The sequence below is a fragment of the Xiphias gladius genome, chromosome 21 (assembly GCF_016859285.1).
Source record: "Xiphias gladius isolate SHS-SW01 ecotype Sanya breed wild chromosome 21, ASM1685928v1, whole genome shotgun sequence".
In the NCBI taxonomy this organism is placed as follows: domain Eukaryota; kingdom Metazoa; phylum Chordata; class Actinopteri; order Istiophoriformes; family Xiphiidae; genus Xiphias; species Xiphias gladius.
In genome coordinates, this window is record NC_053420.1 from 21313817 (window position 1) to 21331061 (window position 17245).

Here is a 17245-nt window from a genome sequence, read left to right on the forward strand (position 1 = left end):
ACCACCGACCTACTGATAGCTTTTGAGCGACATGTTGGAGACACCAGCATAAGTAAATGCTCATAATGAAACAAACACGAACAAAGTCCTCAATAACTAAGCTTCCAACCAGAACTTGAATGCATCAACCTGGAAACCTTTACAAGCAACAGTTTATGTAACTGTAATGTAACTCTGACAAATAAAAGCCAATGTAATGTTGTCAGGGCAGATTATCTATCTCAAGTATGAGCTCTGTGCAAGTTGATTTTTATACTGCAGTGACACAAACTGAAACCCATGGATGTCATGGATGGAAACATACACACCAACATGAAAACTATGTAAATGTGTGTATGGAAATCTGTCGACAGCAATGTATGCAAGTATATTTAATTTGTAGCAAATGTGCTTGAACATGTTGAAACACCAGGGCAGACCTTGAATTTTAGATTTTAAGTTGTCGAGCACTACAGTACGAAATAAACATGACAGAGCAAATAGAGGCTGGCTGATTTAAATCTTTACCTGAAAGCAGCCAGGTACTCAGCATCTCCCATGGGAGGGTTCAAACCTCCTGTCCATCCTACATTCACATTGAAGCCTTCACCTGCACCTGCACCCACCTGGATGGAGGGGGATGGGGAAGGAGGAGAGAGAACAAGAGAAAAAAAAAGTTTAAAAAAATCCCAGTGAAAGTTGAGAAACTGTGTGACAATGACAGATTTGTGTCAAATTTTCACAAAATCAGCACGGCTGTTGCAAAACTTTGTATTGCAGCAATTGAGGGAAAGTGACTGCATCTCTTTAAGGCAACACCAGGGAGTGATTATGATTCCTAAATGAAAGACGGATGGCTATTAATTCAACACCCCTGTCCCTTCATTTTGATTTTGATACAATTTGTCAAATGGCCTTATAAATCACTCGGAGCCACAACAGAGCTACACCCGTTTATAGTTCCCAAGCTTTAGGCTACAGCTACAATGGAAAATATTATTTGGCAACTGCTGCCTTATATATATTGTATGTTGTAAAATATTCTATTTACTTTATAATTATCCTTTATGTCGTGTATGCAGAAGTTTAGAAGGTTTGGTCTATATCACGTCATATAAAACTAACTTTGCGTACTACTCAATACTACTGATTTACATGTACATTTTACAATATCCTGTATATGATTTTAGAGGATATTTAGCTGTGCTGAGACTGGCATCTACTCTCAAAATGCCAAGCAGAGCCGATGGAGCTCCTCTCAGTTTGACCTCACATATTTGGGGCAGAGAAAACTGAGGCCTGGGTCTTGGAAAGAAGGTCTAAGGATTCCTGCTTCTCCCTTTGTAGTCCTGCTAGCAGTCATTTAGCTGATCTCTAAGCCCTTCACCATCAGTCATTGTGTCAGTTTGAGGAGAGAGTGAGGGGGTTGATTGACACGCTCTTGGCAACAAGGTGTGGTAATTTCCTTTGTGTGTGTGTTTGTATATATGTGCATGTGTATGGGTGTGAGAGGATGTTTGAAAGAGAAAGAATGCTGATGAGCATCGCAGAGCGTCTGTCTCCATTCTTCTCTCAGTGGACGGGATGTTCACAGGGCAAACGAAAAACATATGAGGCCTCCTGTCCTCTGCCAACTGGTAATGTACCCGCACGCACACGCACGTGCACAAGGATACACACACATAGCTGCACACACACACACACAATCCCTGCTATTGCTCCAAGTCTCTTGCACTCCTCTGTCCTCTTTCTCTCTTTCATGTTTTGAAAGTTGCTGGACTGGATTAGCCCTTAGCTGGTTTCTGTGTGGTACTCGGCACTCTCCGTTATAGCTATGACATCACACTCCCACCCCATGGTGTGTTATATACCTACACGGGGGACAGTGAGACTCCAGAGGTTTACCACACAGCTCAACAGAGGTTGAGAGGCCACTTAAGGCGTAGCCACATCCAAGCCAGCAGAGCGTTTTATGTACCGTCCCTCGTCAGGGGTTTTTATGGGAAAACATTGACTATTTTATCCTCATTATTGTCGGGGAGGATGGGAGAGTAAGAGGAGGGGATGTGGGGGATTGGATGGGTGGTTAACGCCACCGTGGGTTGGGGTCAATTCATCTGACTGGGGATAGTCATCACACTTGGTTTCTGGTAAGACCACAGGCAGAATTCATAGGCAGCTCAATTTCCTGTATGCAAACATAGGCAAGCAATTCGACTGTACACATCCTGTTGTGAAGTTCTTACATCCAAAGCCATGAAATTTTTCAAATAAAATTATCTACAGAATTAAACCGCCGATGGATACACAAAAACACAGTGTGATCTGCTCATGGCGAGTTCACTAGATAGATACATTTGCAGCATTTGGAAATTTCATGTTGAATAGGTCAAAAAGTTATCTTGCTACCAAAGACAATTCAACAGTCCCAGTGGACAAAAGTGAACAAGCTAGCATGAGATTCTAAATTGTATTTTGAATTATTTACTTTAAGGCGGGATCACAGTAAAACTATAAAGATATTCAAAATGAGGGCGAATAGAAATTTTAAGATTTAATTTATGCAAAGCACTTTGACTTTAGATTTATATTCTAACCAGCTCAAATTACAGGATCACATTGTTTAGATTCCAGTGGTATAAATAAAATATGTTTGTTCTAATCATGACAATTCTGAGTGGTCTGAGGCCCATTCGGAGGGAAGATATAATTTTAATCCTCAACCCCAGTACAATGCAATATAACATATCCGTAGTAACCTGTTCTCTCTTTCCCTGTGCAGTGCAGACTCTGTGATCATGAAAACCAATCATCATGAATACATTTAGGATATAATTGGGGCTTTAAACTATGTAGATAATTCCTGGATCTATTGTTACAATTATTCTTCCTGTTATGACACGTAAATGCTAAACACGAGCTCCTAATGTCCCATTGGAATCACATAATTACCAAATATTTCTATACCGACACATCTTTCTTCACATGAGACATCGTTGGTATAATTATAACTCTGTTTCTTTAAGAGTCGAAGTAATATCAGGAAAATGGCTGTATTATGTGTCCAGAATCGATCTACAGAGAGAACCTGTCTTATAAGTATAAAGGCTTCTCATGTGTTGTTCTTAAGTTATGGTGTTCACAAGAATTTAGGTACATGCAGAGACACAAACACACATAAACGCCCACACATCCCCATGACAACACAAACAAAAGCAGAGAAACACAGCACTGCTGTGGTGGACTGTTTTGTAACTACCTCGCTGGGATGTCCACTACCAGGAAAGAAGTTGCCATCGTCATAGCGATGTAGAGAGATATACAGCACACTGGGATCGTTATAGAAAGCTTCCTGGGTGCCGTTGCCATGGTGAACATCCTGGACAATGATTGGATCACAGATTAATAAAACCAGCAAAGCTTTCCCCTGTTACTGGCAAATGTAGTTTAATCCTAAAGCTTTTTGATGAAGCAGGTGGTAATTAGTGTTTGATGCAGTAATATGTCAGAGAGTAATATGTGGATAAAGACATGTTGCAGGCTTATATGCACACACATGGTGAACAGAGACGACCACCTGGCTGTGGATCAATATCTGCATGTGTGTGGGCTTGAGTTCATATGACTGTGTGTGTCTCTGTGTCTACTCTAAGCATACGTGACAGTTCAGATCACACATGGAGACCAGAGATAACAGTGTCTAAATTGACTAAATGATAAATAGCAGTGCTACTGTACAGGGCTGCTATGCTTCTGGAAACCTGTTTGTGCCCATGATACATTTGTGTGCCTGTGCATGTGTTTGTTCCTGCCCATGTGCGGTCCAGTGATACTGGTCATGCAGTGGGTCCTCACCCAGTCCACGATGAGGATCTTGCTGACGTTGAGTTTGTGTTGGAGCTGCTTGGCAGCGATGGCCACAGAGTTGAAGAAACAGAAGCCCCTGTGGACAAACAGAGAGGAAGAAAGGCAGCCGCATGTGTTTATCAGGACATCCGCACTAAATTAATATCATAAAATCACCATATGGACCTTAGGAACCTCTAAGACATGTCTCCAGTTATGTGGTGTCATGTGGTGGCTATTCAGTCCAGGTTGTGACAGTCACAGCACTGACTAAAAATTGCAAGTCATATAGGGAAACTCCTGCCACGTAAACATTTACTGCAAATATTTGAGAAATGAGGATGTTTCATTTCAGCTTGTTTTGTATTTCATCTTTCACTGCTGACAAACAAAAATCTTTTTTTCATATTACACCATTATGCTGAGTCTAAAATCCTGCACTCCTGAGTACTGCAGAAACCACAAATTTTGTGACAAACAGAAAACCAAGCTTATCATAAAATTTACTTCACGTTCCAAATGATAACATAGTGTGAATTGCTGGCAGGACTTTTGAGATGATTTCAGAGAGATGAACTCACAACTTGGCGCAGCAGTTCCTTCAACACTCACTGTCTACAGTAAAGGTATGCAAAAAAACTGCTGATGTATGAAAAACAATGGAGGAATGTTGGAAGTGGCAGTGTCAGCATGGGTCATAAACTGTGAGTGCCTTTGTGTGTGTGTGTTTGTGTGTGTGTGTGTGTGTGTGGACGGTATATCATATATGCTGCTCAAACTCTGCTCATCAAGAAAAAGTCATTATCATCCCATAAATAACTGGTGTCAGGGACTGCTGACTACACACAGAGTGTGGTAACTTGGCTAATGCCTCCTATCAAAGACTGACACAAACAGGCAAGTACACGCGTGCACTCACATACACACACATACAGTACACACGGGGTTCTTTTGAGGTGCTTTGCTCTGTGTTCTGGAAGCTTAAAAAAAAAAAAAAAAAAAGTAGAGGGGGTAGTTTGCTCCAGGCATCAGGCAGGTAGCACAAATCCCACAAACTCAGACCCACACACACACACACACACACACACACGCACACACACACGCACACGCACACACACACGCACACATTAATACAGAGAGACAGAGAGACATAGGCGCCCTCTCACTCTTTCTCTTGCTCAGAAGTAAAGCTGATTTGTAATAAATCCTTTGAAACACTTTGCAGAGACCTCCTGGCTCCTGGTATGTGTGTGTGTGTGTGTGTGTGTGTGTGTGTGTGTGTGTGTGTGTGTGTGTGTGTGCGTGCGTGCGCGCGTGCGTGCTGCTGTACTTACTGAGGGGAGGACTGGGTTGCATGGTGTCCAGGGGGCCTCACCACTGCAAAGCCATTCTGTGAGAGAAGAGCCAAAATCCTCAACACCTTGCTGCTTTCATAAACCAAACAGTTTTAAAAGGGTCACATATTTATGTTGCGGGTGTTGTTATAGTCAACAGCTGAAATATCCAGAGGAGTTACCAAAGTATACTGTATATGATGGTGTTTACCCCACAACCTGTTACACAGCATACTGAGAAAACACATGTTAGAGATGATATAGTATTTGGTAACAAAGACACACCTTCAGCTCTCCTTGTGCTACTTTCAGTGCCAGGTCTGTGACACATCCTGCAGCAATACGGGAGGCTGCTGATGTGTGAAGTTCGTTCCAGATTGTATCGATATCTACCTGTCAGTAAAACAGTGGTGAAACAAGTAATGTCAGTTCAAAAGTCAGCCACAGATGTTAACTGAAGATGAAATTAAAATTTACCTGTGTTTGAATGGTTAGAAAGTTGCTGTATATGTATATATATAAATTTTTTTAATCTCTTTTTTTTTTACAGTTAGTTTCAGACATATCAAAACTTGACTGTCTTGATTGGCTGAACTTATAAAAGAGATACTGAAATCCAGTAAGACCAGTTTGCAGAATTTTACCTGTCAGTCTCAGGTTTGACACATTTCACTTAGTTGAGCTGATGCCAAATACCAAGTCTAGTGGCAGTTCTGAGAACTTACATTAATTAAACTGAATTTACTGAAATGCCTTTATTTTGCAATAATAAATTATATGAAGAATTATTCTTATAGTGTTATGTATTAAATTTTTATTAAATGTGTGATGTTGGACTTTAACTTCTGTTTGTTGCATCTATTCTCAGTTAAAACCCGGTCTTCTGTTTCTGTGTAACTCCATGCTTCAAAACTCACATTTCTGGTGGTGTGCTGCGGTGGAACAATGAAATCAGAGGAATTTCTTTTATCACAGACTTTGCCATCTTGTTCCAATCACCCCTCTTCACCAGACCAGCCAAGGGCCGGAAATCCACACAGATCAGTCGTCTTATCAACTGACACCCAGCCCCCTTTTTCTTTTCCTACCTCCTTTCCTCTCCTCTCCTCTCCCCCCTTATCTGTCTCCTCTCTTCTCATTGGGCTTCACAAGTTTCTCATATGCATTATTATCTGTATCTGTTTTGTCATATCAGAGGAGAAAATGTCTTTTGTCCTTTTTTATCCTCTCGATTGCTCCTTCTCTCAATCTCAATCTATTACCTACGTATTTTAAATTAACTTTTTTCTTCTGTAACAGCATTCCGTTTGCCCACACCCATTCCCTCTAAATAAAATCCAGTTTCACTAACACGCACCCCTCCTAGCTGCAGTCTCTATGTGTACCCTCTTTCTTCCCTTCTTCTTCTCTCTTTCTCCCACATCTCACCTTTGTACAGCCTCTGATTTCTGATTGGGTTTCAAAGTTATCTTAGCCAAAAACAATAGCATTAGCAATTTGTAGTATTATTAGCTTAATTGTGTAATGATGCATAATCAGCCATGTAATGTTTGCTGTTCAGTAATGCAATTAGGAAAGTGGAAAGATTCCCACATGACTTGTGTTTTAAAGGGGTCTGTGGTGTGTGTGTGTGTGTGTGTGTGTGTGTGTGTGTGTGTGTGTGTGTGTGTAAATGTCTTTCTATGGTTGTGTGAACAATTTTTTATTTCAAAACCATCGTTGTGAGGACATGTTAGCCAGTCCGCAAACCTTCAAAGGGCTGTCTGAGGGTAAAGGGTTCAGGTTAGTATTAGGTTTAGGTTAGGGTTAGGCTAGGCATTTAGTTGTGATGAATAAGATTAGGGTAAGGGGCTAGGGAGCGCATCATGTCAATGTGTGTGAACGCAACTATAGAAACACCCATGTGTATGTATGTATGTGTGTGTGTGTGTGTGTGTGGCACTCACCCCAACTCCTCCACATGGTAACATCACAAAAATCCGTTGAGATAAGATTCCTGCAGGAGACAATTTATGCCATGAATATTCTTTAATCATTAATTTCTTTATTTATTTTTTTCCTCATTATTATTGTTGGTTTTACCAGCCAGCTTGCGGTTGTCCAGCTTGAGACGGTTGAGAGGGTTGGTGCCGAACAAAAGCACGTGTTTCTCTGAATGGACTGACTGCAGCTCTTCCAGAGTGGCCTTCCTACTACGGATACGCTAAATACACACAGACACGCAAATATATATATATTGCATATAATACTGACTCTGGGGGTATGCATCTGCCAGTAAGTGTAGGGTGTGTGTGTGTGTGTGTGTGTGTGTGTGTGTGTGTGTGTGTGTGTGTGTGTGTGTGTGTGTGTGTGTATGTGTGTGTACATGGTTTTGTGGACAACTTTTAGTTTGAAACCATCACTGTGAGGAAATTTTGGCGAGTCTTAAAACCTTCAAAGGGCTGTTTGAGGGTTAAGACTTGATTTTAGGGTTCAGGTTAGAATTAGGTTTAGGGTAAGGTTTCGCATCTATAGAAACACCATTGTTTGTGTGTGCGCGCGCCATACTTCACACTGGTTCCTGAGGCCTCTTTCATGCAGTCTGGACCAGATGCTCTGGACCCTCCCAGCATGCTCAGGGTGGCGGCTGTTGTCCCCACAGGTACACTGGTGCTTCTGCATCTGAGCGTCATAAACCAGACCTAGAAACAAACACATGCAAACGCACATCACCTCTTAACCCTGCTTTCCTTCTTCAGCATTTCATGAGCTAATCGTACATGAATTGTAACTAAAAAGCGCCAGCAGGTAATGGCATTCATGGCTTGTTTTCACATTTGCCTGATCAAAGAAGTGTCACTCACCTGTTGTGAAGCGTAACTGGACGTCTGCAGCAGGGCTGGACAGTGACAGAGAAGGTATGGTGGTGGGTGGATGTGGAGGAGGCAGGGAGGTGGAGGCTGGGGAGGACCGGGTCCGAACCAGAGGCTGGTGAGGCCAAATTAGAGCAGGCACACTCAGGGGGTCCTGCTGGAGACCTGGTCTAAGGATCACCTGCCTCTGTGGTTCCCAGAAGAAAACAGGGAATGTAGGTGCATTTAAAATATGCAGCACATGGCAAAGACTAACTTGAGTAAATTCCACACACGCCTAAATCCAATTCCTCTCTCCAGTACAGTGCAAATACTCATTATTTGGTCAATTTAATACTGCTGGTCCAGAACATGCAACTGATAAAGAAAAAAAAAAAAAAGAAAAAATCAGCATTACCAGACATGCTGCCACATTACTATAACTTGTAATCTTTTCATCTTGTATAAATAAAGCTACAGCGCCCTCTGATGTCAAAACATGGTTCAAACAAGGGAATTCATGTACATGAGCATTAGGAACGTAAATTTTAAACATTTTTTTTTCTTTGTCATTTGTCACATGTTAAAAAAATTCAAAACTAAATGAATAAATATTTATTAAATATAAATACTGAATTAAAAGCTAAATTCTACCTATTAAACAAAATTGTTATACAATCATTATAATGTAAGAAGTTAACTGGACGGCATAATTTGCACGTCCTGTTAATCTCTCAACTGGTGAGTGATCAGCACCACTGAGGTGCACTAAACATAACCAGTTCTACTACTGAGGTCATTAATTAAGCTAAACTCATTAGCAGAGAGACTATGTCAACATACTTTTATCTTACAGTACCCAAAAGAGCATTAAAGCATTAAGGAGATATTCTTTTAAGTAAAAGCAATACATCCCTATGGAAAGCTCTCTATAAAGCTCTTCTAAGATGCCACAGTGAGTTAATATTAGTACCTGACTGAGGGAATGTGAGGGCTCAATCAAGCTCTCCCGTGAGGAGGTTGTGGACTCTGTGCCATAAACTGAATCTGTGCTCGCAGTGCTCTGTCTCCTGCGGTGGCCATCGTCACACACTGAGCCTGGTTCTGAGCCGCACACAGACCCGGGCCCCGAACCTGATCCTGATCCTGATCCAACCTCCTCCAGGTCCATGTCCTCCGATGGGATCTGTGTCAGACGAGCCTTCTCAATGGACTTGCTTGTCGGCTTATATAAGGTAGAAGTTTTACAGTCTTTACAAGTCTTATATTTACTAATTCTCTCTTTAATAGGTATTTGTATACAACTGATAATAACAAATCAAATTATTTCTATATCGAGTCAAATATTCAATAAATAAGTGAATATAATAAAGATTTTAAAAGAGGAAATCCATGCACAGTCCACATAAAGTCTCCACAGAATCATTCTCATAAGACCTATCACTGACATCTGTATCAGAACTATAGTCTGTTTATTTGTGTGTGACATGCGTGTGTCCACACTTGTCTCCTCTCACCTTGCTAAGGTGTGCGCTCTGCTTGAACCTCTCCAGCCCGCTCTTGTGGTACTGTTGCAGCAGCTGTTGCTGAGTGTGTGAGTGCTGGCTGGTGTGCAGAGTGAAAGGTGGGTGGCTGTAGGGTGGCGGCTCTGAGCGTGTTCGCTCCACGGGTCTGTGTGAGGTCAAGTTGACAACGCCTTCTGTTCTAGAGGGGGAGGTCAGGTGAGACGGCTGCTGCAGAGGAATAGAGCTCAAACCATGAACTGCAGAGAGGAGGAGAAGAGTACCAGGTTACAACTGGGAATAAAAATGAGGGCAGGAAAGATAGGAGGCAGAGGGATCTGGGTACATGGGGAGGTTGAGGAAAAAATAAAGAAGCACAATAAAAATGGAACTAAACATGACAGAAATAGGGGCAGAAAAAAAAAATCTAAAAGGGGAAGGAGGAAGTAAACTTGAAAAGGAAAGAGAATGATAGAGTGAAAGGGAAAGTGTAAGGGAAAATACACCTTTTTAGAAAATATTTTAGTTTTACTGTGGAACTCAGATGATGATGTTGCTTGCATTTACAGCATATTTCTGTTATTACTGAAACTGCATCACTGTTGAGTGTCATGTAGAGGGCGCCCTTGTTTGTAATATTGAGGCAAAAGAAACGCAGCACAATACAGAGGACATTCATGTTCTTACAGTCTGTTTTAAAATTATAGACCTTTCACAAAAAAGACATTTTTATTTCTTTTAGCAGGAGTTATTAATGACATTAACAATGGCTCCGTTCCATTTAGGTATTTCAGTAAGCATCGCCAGTGAGCCGGGATGCATAACACCAGGACGCTGAACTTGTACACCTAAATGGAATGGTACTGATGTTATTCATAAACACCTGTGCTTTTTCTGCTAAAATGTGTAAAACTGTGTGTTGTGAAAAAGGTCGATTATGAGTGTTGTCAATGTTTAATATACAAGATTTTTGCTGTGATTGGTAAGACTTTAATGAAGAAAAGGTGAAACGGCAACAAAAAATTAAAAAATACATAAAAATAATTGGAAATGCTTCTTTTCTTTCCATATATACATCAACTATTATCCAACAATTTCATTTAAAAAAATCTATGTCCTCTGATCTTTTATTGGCTAAGTTGCACCATAATAAAGATAATTCAAATATGCATGTGTAGATGTTCCTTTGTGTTGTCACTTGCATGTTTTCTGTATACAGTATGTGTATATTTAGGTATGTCTGTTTCTTCTGTACTACACATTTGCATTTGCACAACTCACAAGAGACAAACTGGGACTGCACCAGTCCAGTATGTGGTTCCAGTATGAGCACAGGCTGCAGGCGTTGGGCCAGGGCTGGACTGCTTCCTTCCATAGGCAAGTAGACCTGATGAAGAGCAGATACTGCCAATTGCCTGGCTACTCGCAGGTCAGCCTGTGGAGAAAGAAGAGGAGGGGACAAGAGAAAAGAAGAGAGGAGAGGTGATGGTAAGAAATGCGGGATGGGTCACTAGGAATTAGGGAATTCCTCATCATGGTTGCAGCTTATCCAAACGGGCAAAATGGAGGGTTAGTGCATAAGGCAAGCTTAATGGGGGGGTTTTACAATGTGGAAAGACTCATCAGCGAACAGGTTAACAATGTCAGTAAACTGCCATATGACTAATTCACAAGATATGAAAGCACCAGAGATCAAGAGGGAAGTGAAAAGCTGAATACACCATGTTTCATGCAAGTGTCGAAATGTGCAGGCACTGTTTTAGACATTCAGTCTCAGATACACAAGTTCATAGCATAAATTTATCTATGCCATTTGTACATTTACTTAAATTATCCTTTAAACTGATGCATTATCCAGGAACTTATTGGTAGTTTTTGTTGTAAAATAAAACTTCAACAATTTCTATTCTGATTCTTAAGGGAACCCTCAAAGGTATCTTCACTCACCTGTGCAGGAAGTCCAGCAGTGATATTGGGCATGGCAGTGGGGTTGGGAGGCAAGGTGAAATGGGCCAAACTCCCATCCTTCAGCAGCAACCTCTGTGCCTAAATGAGACAGAAATTGTCATTAAACAGGTCATCTGTACAGAACATCACATACAAATGATCACATCCATTTTGAATAGAAAAACATCAAAATTTACATTTACATAATTCTCTCAGTGTCATATACTGAGAGAATGGGCTGAACATTAAGTATATCAACTTTCACACAGGTAATCACTTTGATTCTATTGCAAAAGACCTGACTACTATTTCTACCAGGAAAAATATGCTAAGTATTGTAAAAAAAAAAAAAAAATTATGTTTCAACATGGAATTATCAAGTAAAATGTATTTGTACATTGGGCCATATGGCCTTCTCATATCTCCCTGTTTAAAGCACTGGATACCATTACTATACAGCATTTAATACCAAACTAACATTCAGCTGTTGGTGGTTGTGCAATAGTAAAATCACCAGAAAAACCCTTGCAAGACTTGCATCATCATACAATAAGTAGGACTATACCCTCTCACTGTTAAAAAAACTGAAAGTCAAGGATTTTCCAGGAAACAGTTAATGAATTAGTCCATATTGGGAAGATAAAACAGAGATGCATCGATGTGGAACACCTCTGGCCCAATGTATTGTGTTGATGTATGCTTGAGCAGGACACTGAACCTTAACTTTTGCCCTCATATATACTAATGTGGATAACAAAGTCTGCTAAATTGCTATAATTTTAATATAAAAGAAAGGCTCACCTCATGAGCCAGTGGAAGGGCCCCGTTATCCGAATGGAGGCTGTCACTGGGTGAGCTGCACCCTGACGCTGGGGTGCTGCTGCTGCTGGGGGAGGAGTCTGGATGAGAGAATGGAGAGACACCTATAAACTCATGACAACCAACAAAAGAGCAGATGTGTTCATACAGCACAAAAGGATGCACATAACAAATTGGAAAATGAATCAAACTGTGCCAGTACAGTATGTGTTGAAATTACATGATTTGTGTTGCTAAAAACACCTCTTTCAGGTGATTCGTGCTATAAAGTAATACATATGAAATTGGCATATAAAAGCAGCATAAACTTGAAATAGCTAAAAAAAACACACAAAAAAACAGTGCAAATAACAGACGCATAAGATCATGAGCGTGATTAATCTAAATGTAGATACTCTACCCAGAGTTTCTGTCCTGTGCTTGACAGCAGGAGGGGCACTGATCTTACGCTGCAGCGGGTTTGGCCTTGTACTGATGAGTTTCTTTAACTTCCACTTCAGAGTGGGCTCAGAGACTGCACAAACACAAATACACACAAATTAATACATGAAGAAGCACATGCACACACAGACATGGACATAATTATCCTTAAGGTCGCATAAAAAGGAAACATATGTATAGCTCTCAAACTCAGAACTTGATGATAAACAGTAACATCTTATACACTACATCAGCAGGAATGTACCTACTCAGTAATGCACATCCTATATTGATGCACTCAATTTTCATAACAAAACCACATTAAAGCAATCCAGAGCCCAGCTAAACCAAGCAAATACCTCAACCCTGGTCAATAGCATAAAAAGTTCCATGTTTACATTGGTCAGGCTCCAATAAGCCCAAAAAACACAATCAATCAATCAGTGGCTGGCTCAGAGCAGATAAAAAGCAGCAATGTGTTGTTGCTGAGCCAGAAAAACCACTGGAGACTGTGTGTGTGCGTGTGCGTGTGTGTGTGCGTGCTTCCTGGCACCTAAAGGGTTCTAGGGCAACGCAAATAAATAATAGCTTTTTGAATGGTTGTACTTGAAGAGACAAAACCACTCCCACTCTCATTCACACAGTGAGAGCGATCTGCTCTGGAGTCTCACGCAGTTCATTTTACACATACCTTAGTTTAAGTTATGTAACTGCTTTGGTCTTTGTGTCTCCCTGTCGCTATTGTTTTTATGAATATTCGGTCTCTGTCTGGCCCTGCATGCCTTGTACTTTATGAGTTTCCTTCGTCTCACTAGAAAAGACACTCCTGTGTATTTTCATTCTCCCTCATTCTCCTATTCTCTAGCCCAGAATATGTATATAATGACAGTTTACTGAGACGCTGAAAAGTATCACAGTGAAAAAAAATACCACTGAAATATGCAGTCTGATGACTTTGTCTAACTCAAATTACACAGAGCACACCACAAGAAGAACAGCCCTGAAATGGAAAATCACCAGTGACCTTCACAGCCATAACCTGTCTGTGATGGGAACCTCCATCACAGACACAAACAGCTAGAGGCATCTCACCTGTCCTGCGCAGGGCGAGGTCCTTACGCTGGTCACAGGATGTAGGCTGAGGCTTTGGGGACGCGTCAGGAACTGGTAGCCTAGGTAACCAAAACAATATTGGATAGACTGCTTCACTTATGAATGAGGAGATTTGCTCGTTATTTATTATATTTTATCACATTAATTAAAATCAGAAAAGGATGATGCCACTTAATAACAAAAGGGGAATTAAGAATGCTTTTCACAATAGATCCACCCCTTCAACACTATTTTAATATACTTGTAGAGCTCTGCAGTGTTACCAAATTAAATAGTCTTGCTTTTCCTGAAACTGTGCTGTGTCTGCAGCTCTCAAAGTCTATGTTCTGCTTTAAAAAACCTGATGTTGGAGTTCTGCTCTGCCTGTTTGTCTGTCTCACCTGTATCCTGGTGTAGTGCTGGTGTGGTTGGGAGTAACCCTGTCATGGTTGGGCTGGCTCTTCATAATTATATGTTCCCGAAGCTTCTGCCGTACCAGGGGACTGGCTACGGCACCTGCCAGTCAACAAAATAACTCCATCAGGAAAAAGACAATGATTTGGATCATGTACAGCCATGCAATAGGTACACCTACAGACAACAGTGGAACTGATTATATAAAATAAAGACAAAGTGTTTTTGAATGCTGAAATCTCAACAGTTTTTCTTCACATTGAACTTTATACTATTGTTGTATCAATAAAAAGCCAGGAGACTTCAGAGGTAGGATCCAGGATATTTTTCCCTTTACTCTATGTTCTCTTCATTTCCTCTACGTGGTAAAAATAAAAACAGTACAAAGTGTTTCCTGAAATAAGCATTTGTTTGACTTTGGTTTGATGAGTAAAAATTTCCTTGGAACCTAAGAATACATCACAGTACTATTGGAAATCCCCTTCTTTTTCACTGAAGCATACAAATAGCTCAGATGACTCAGATGAAAAGCACGTCAACAACCCTATGGTCTTTCAGATAACCTCCGAAAACAAATTACAGTATGGTACAGTACAGTACATGTGATACTCACTCTGCTCGTTTTTATTCTTTCGTATCAGCTGTTGTAGCTCTTCTCTTTTCTCCTCCTCCATCTCTCTTTGCGTTTGTTCAATGGTGTACTGCAAATAAAAACATGAAGAATATAAACACTGACCAGTATTATCTGCTTTAATTATGATTGAGAGATTTGTACAGAAATGAACAAAATTGCAACTGTTACAGTCTCTGACAAACGAATATCTGTATATAGCTGACTATTGCCACAGGATTTGCATATTGAATGAGCCTCCATTTCTTGTCAAAAGAAAGATATCCTAGCACTAGACATGCAGCATCAATCAGCTGATCTATGGTACCCATCAATCAGAATCAAGTCCTGAGAAGGTGGTCTGTTTACAGTAACCTGACCTTCTTCTTACTCATTTCTGCTGAGCATTCAACCTAGGCAAAGGTGAGTGGCAAAAGCAGCTGGCTTGCTCTTGTGATTGATGTGGCAGGAGGCTTGTCTGCCTTTCACTGTGTGTCGTACCTAAATAAAATCCGGATATGCTAATGTCACTAGTTTGAAATTTCATGACCATACTCAGTCATAATAAGCCTCTGAATATGTATTCAATGCTGATGATACAGAAACATTAAGGAGCTGTTTCCAGTCATGCTTAGTGACGGTGAGAGCTGAGATCGCTGTAGAGAGTTATTCTCCTGACACGAAAGTTTTTCCTCACCTGCAAGCGCTGCTGGGAAAACTGGGAGCAATGCTGAGTGGTGAGGGGTCCCAGGAAGAAGGGAGGGCGGGGGGCCAGCATGGCCGAATCTGGGCCTGGATGTAACAACCTCTGGGTCACACTTAGGTCCATGGGCTGCTCCCCACGTATGGATAATGAAGCCTGACTGCTGATGATCACATCCACTACAGAAAAACAGAGAGAGAGAAAAGAGAAAATAACAAATCACTTTGTGAAGGGAGTGTAAAACTTTGTATGCTTATGGGTGTCAATGTGGGGTGAGGATTATTTATGGGGTCAAACATCAGTTTTGTCTCTCTGGGGAATCTGTTATTTCATAGATCACAGTCTACTTTTGGTTCTATATGCGTTGATTTTTCAATGTCCTGCATGTGGGCTATAGATAGATGATCATCATAGATTCAGAGTATCAAAAGTAGTCCCAATATCTTTGATGTTCAGTTCATAACACAAAAGGTCACCCGAGGAAGAATGTTTTTAACAGATATTCATAAAAAAAAGTCCAAGAACAATTGGAGCACCATTTACTGTTTGTGTTTTACATAAACATGATCAGGAGTGCACTCAGTTTATCTGGCATAAGTATATGCCCAGATGTGTACTTGTATTTGAACTCTGCACGTTCACCAGTCATATTTCATTTCATTCAAGTCTTCCTGCCTCAAGTGAACTGGCTATTGTCCAACACTGCATTCAGGAAAGCAAAAGAGAGAGGTGTTTGTGTGGGTTGGGGTTGGAAGGGCACAAAAAAAAAAGGAAAGAATAAAAGAAACGGCGTGGGGAATTGGATTAGAACATTTTGTAGTCAAGGCATGTGGGTCACGTACATCAATCTGTCATCTCCTTTCCAAATTTTACTAAAATGAAAGAAAGAAAAAGCTAAATTTAGCACAAGCGAGACTACTGAATTAAGCTTCAGTTAACTAAAGGCAGATGTTTTTTTTATAGGTGCAGGGGAGTGAGAAAGGGTTTGATCCATTTGGCCAATGCAAAGGCCAGTGTAAATACTTTTGTTAGAGCAACCTTACGTTTCACCACGGCTGATTTAACTGTAGCATGAATGGCACAATATGGGCCTGATGGAAACATCAGCCGGAGGTTATTGACAACTTTTGTGATGCATCACATCAACAGGACAAAAACACATGGAAGCTCACAGAACACTTGATACCTGAAACCAATAAACATGTTGAGGAATGTTTCGGTACTGACAGACACAAAAGAATAGATGGATAGAGTATGGAAGGAGACACCTTGCTCCCCCTGGGGTAGAGGGACAGCGGGAGGGAGGGAAGGATGTGGAAATTTACTGAACTCAAATGCCTAAATGACTGCAACCCAGAATATTACTCAACATTACTCACATAATTCCTGTCAGTGGACGTTTTTTTTTACTGGTGTACCCTGTTGGATTACATTAACTGTTGTGGATAGCACTGTATCACAGTAACAACTTTGTAGTGAAAACACTGCCTCTCACATCACAGTATCACACATACTTGCTCCAAAATTATTCACTTGTTTTGGGAGTTATCCAGGAGTTAACAAATAAAAGATTACATTATCAAACCAACTGCATTGATAAGGCACACTAAAAAAAGGACAAAATCAAAATGCAAAAACAGATACAGATAAGCCAAGCAGATGGTGTTTCTAGAGTTAAAGACAGTGTTTTGAAAACTTGGTCTTCAGTGCTTACCATTACAGTTAACAGCAGCTCCAGCAAAAAATTG

The 17245-nt window shown here is 40.7% G+C and overlaps 1 protein-coding gene across 5 annotated transcripts in view; it reads right to left on the minus strand.

Moving 5' to 3' along the window:
• The window catches only part of LOC120783236 (histone deacetylase 7-like), a 43578-nt gene that overhangs the window by 8407 nt on the left and 17926 nt on the right, over positions 1-17245 (minus strand). For 3 of the 5 annotated variants that reach the window (XM_040116067.1, XM_040116068.1, XM_040116070.1), the window contains exons 2-20: positions 15492-15676; positions 14798-14885; positions 14172-14286; positions 13771-13850; positions 12659-12772; positions 12241-12338; positions 11440-11538; positions 10774-10927; positions 9508-9752; positions 8964-9215; positions 8003-8198; positions 7707-7840; positions 7242-7362; positions 7106-7155; positions 5445-5552; positions 5160-5215; positions 3835-3922; positions 3239-3358; positions 508-605 (exon numbers count right to left, since the gene is read on the minus strand). In XM_040116067.1, coding sequence (XP_039972001.1) covers positions 508-605; positions 3239-3358; positions 3835-3922; positions 5160-5215; positions 5445-5552; positions 7106-7155; positions 7242-7362; positions 7707-7840; positions 8003-8198; positions 8964-9215; positions 9508-9752; positions 10774-10927; positions 11440-11538; positions 12241-12338; positions 12659-12772; positions 13771-13850; positions 14172-14286; positions 14798-14885; positions 15492-15676 — 2401 coding nt within the window. The remainder of the gene's footprint in view (positions 1-507; positions 606-3238; positions 3359-3834; positions 3923-5159; positions 5216-5444; positions 5553-7105; positions 7156-7241; positions 7363-7706; positions 7841-8002; positions 8199-8963; positions 9216-9507; positions 9753-10773; positions 10928-11439; positions 11539-12240; positions 12339-12658; positions 12773-13770; positions 13851-14171; positions 14287-14797; positions 14886-15491; positions 15677-17245) is intronic. The other 2 variants (XM_040116069.1, XM_040116071.1) reach the window with 2 other exon arrangements.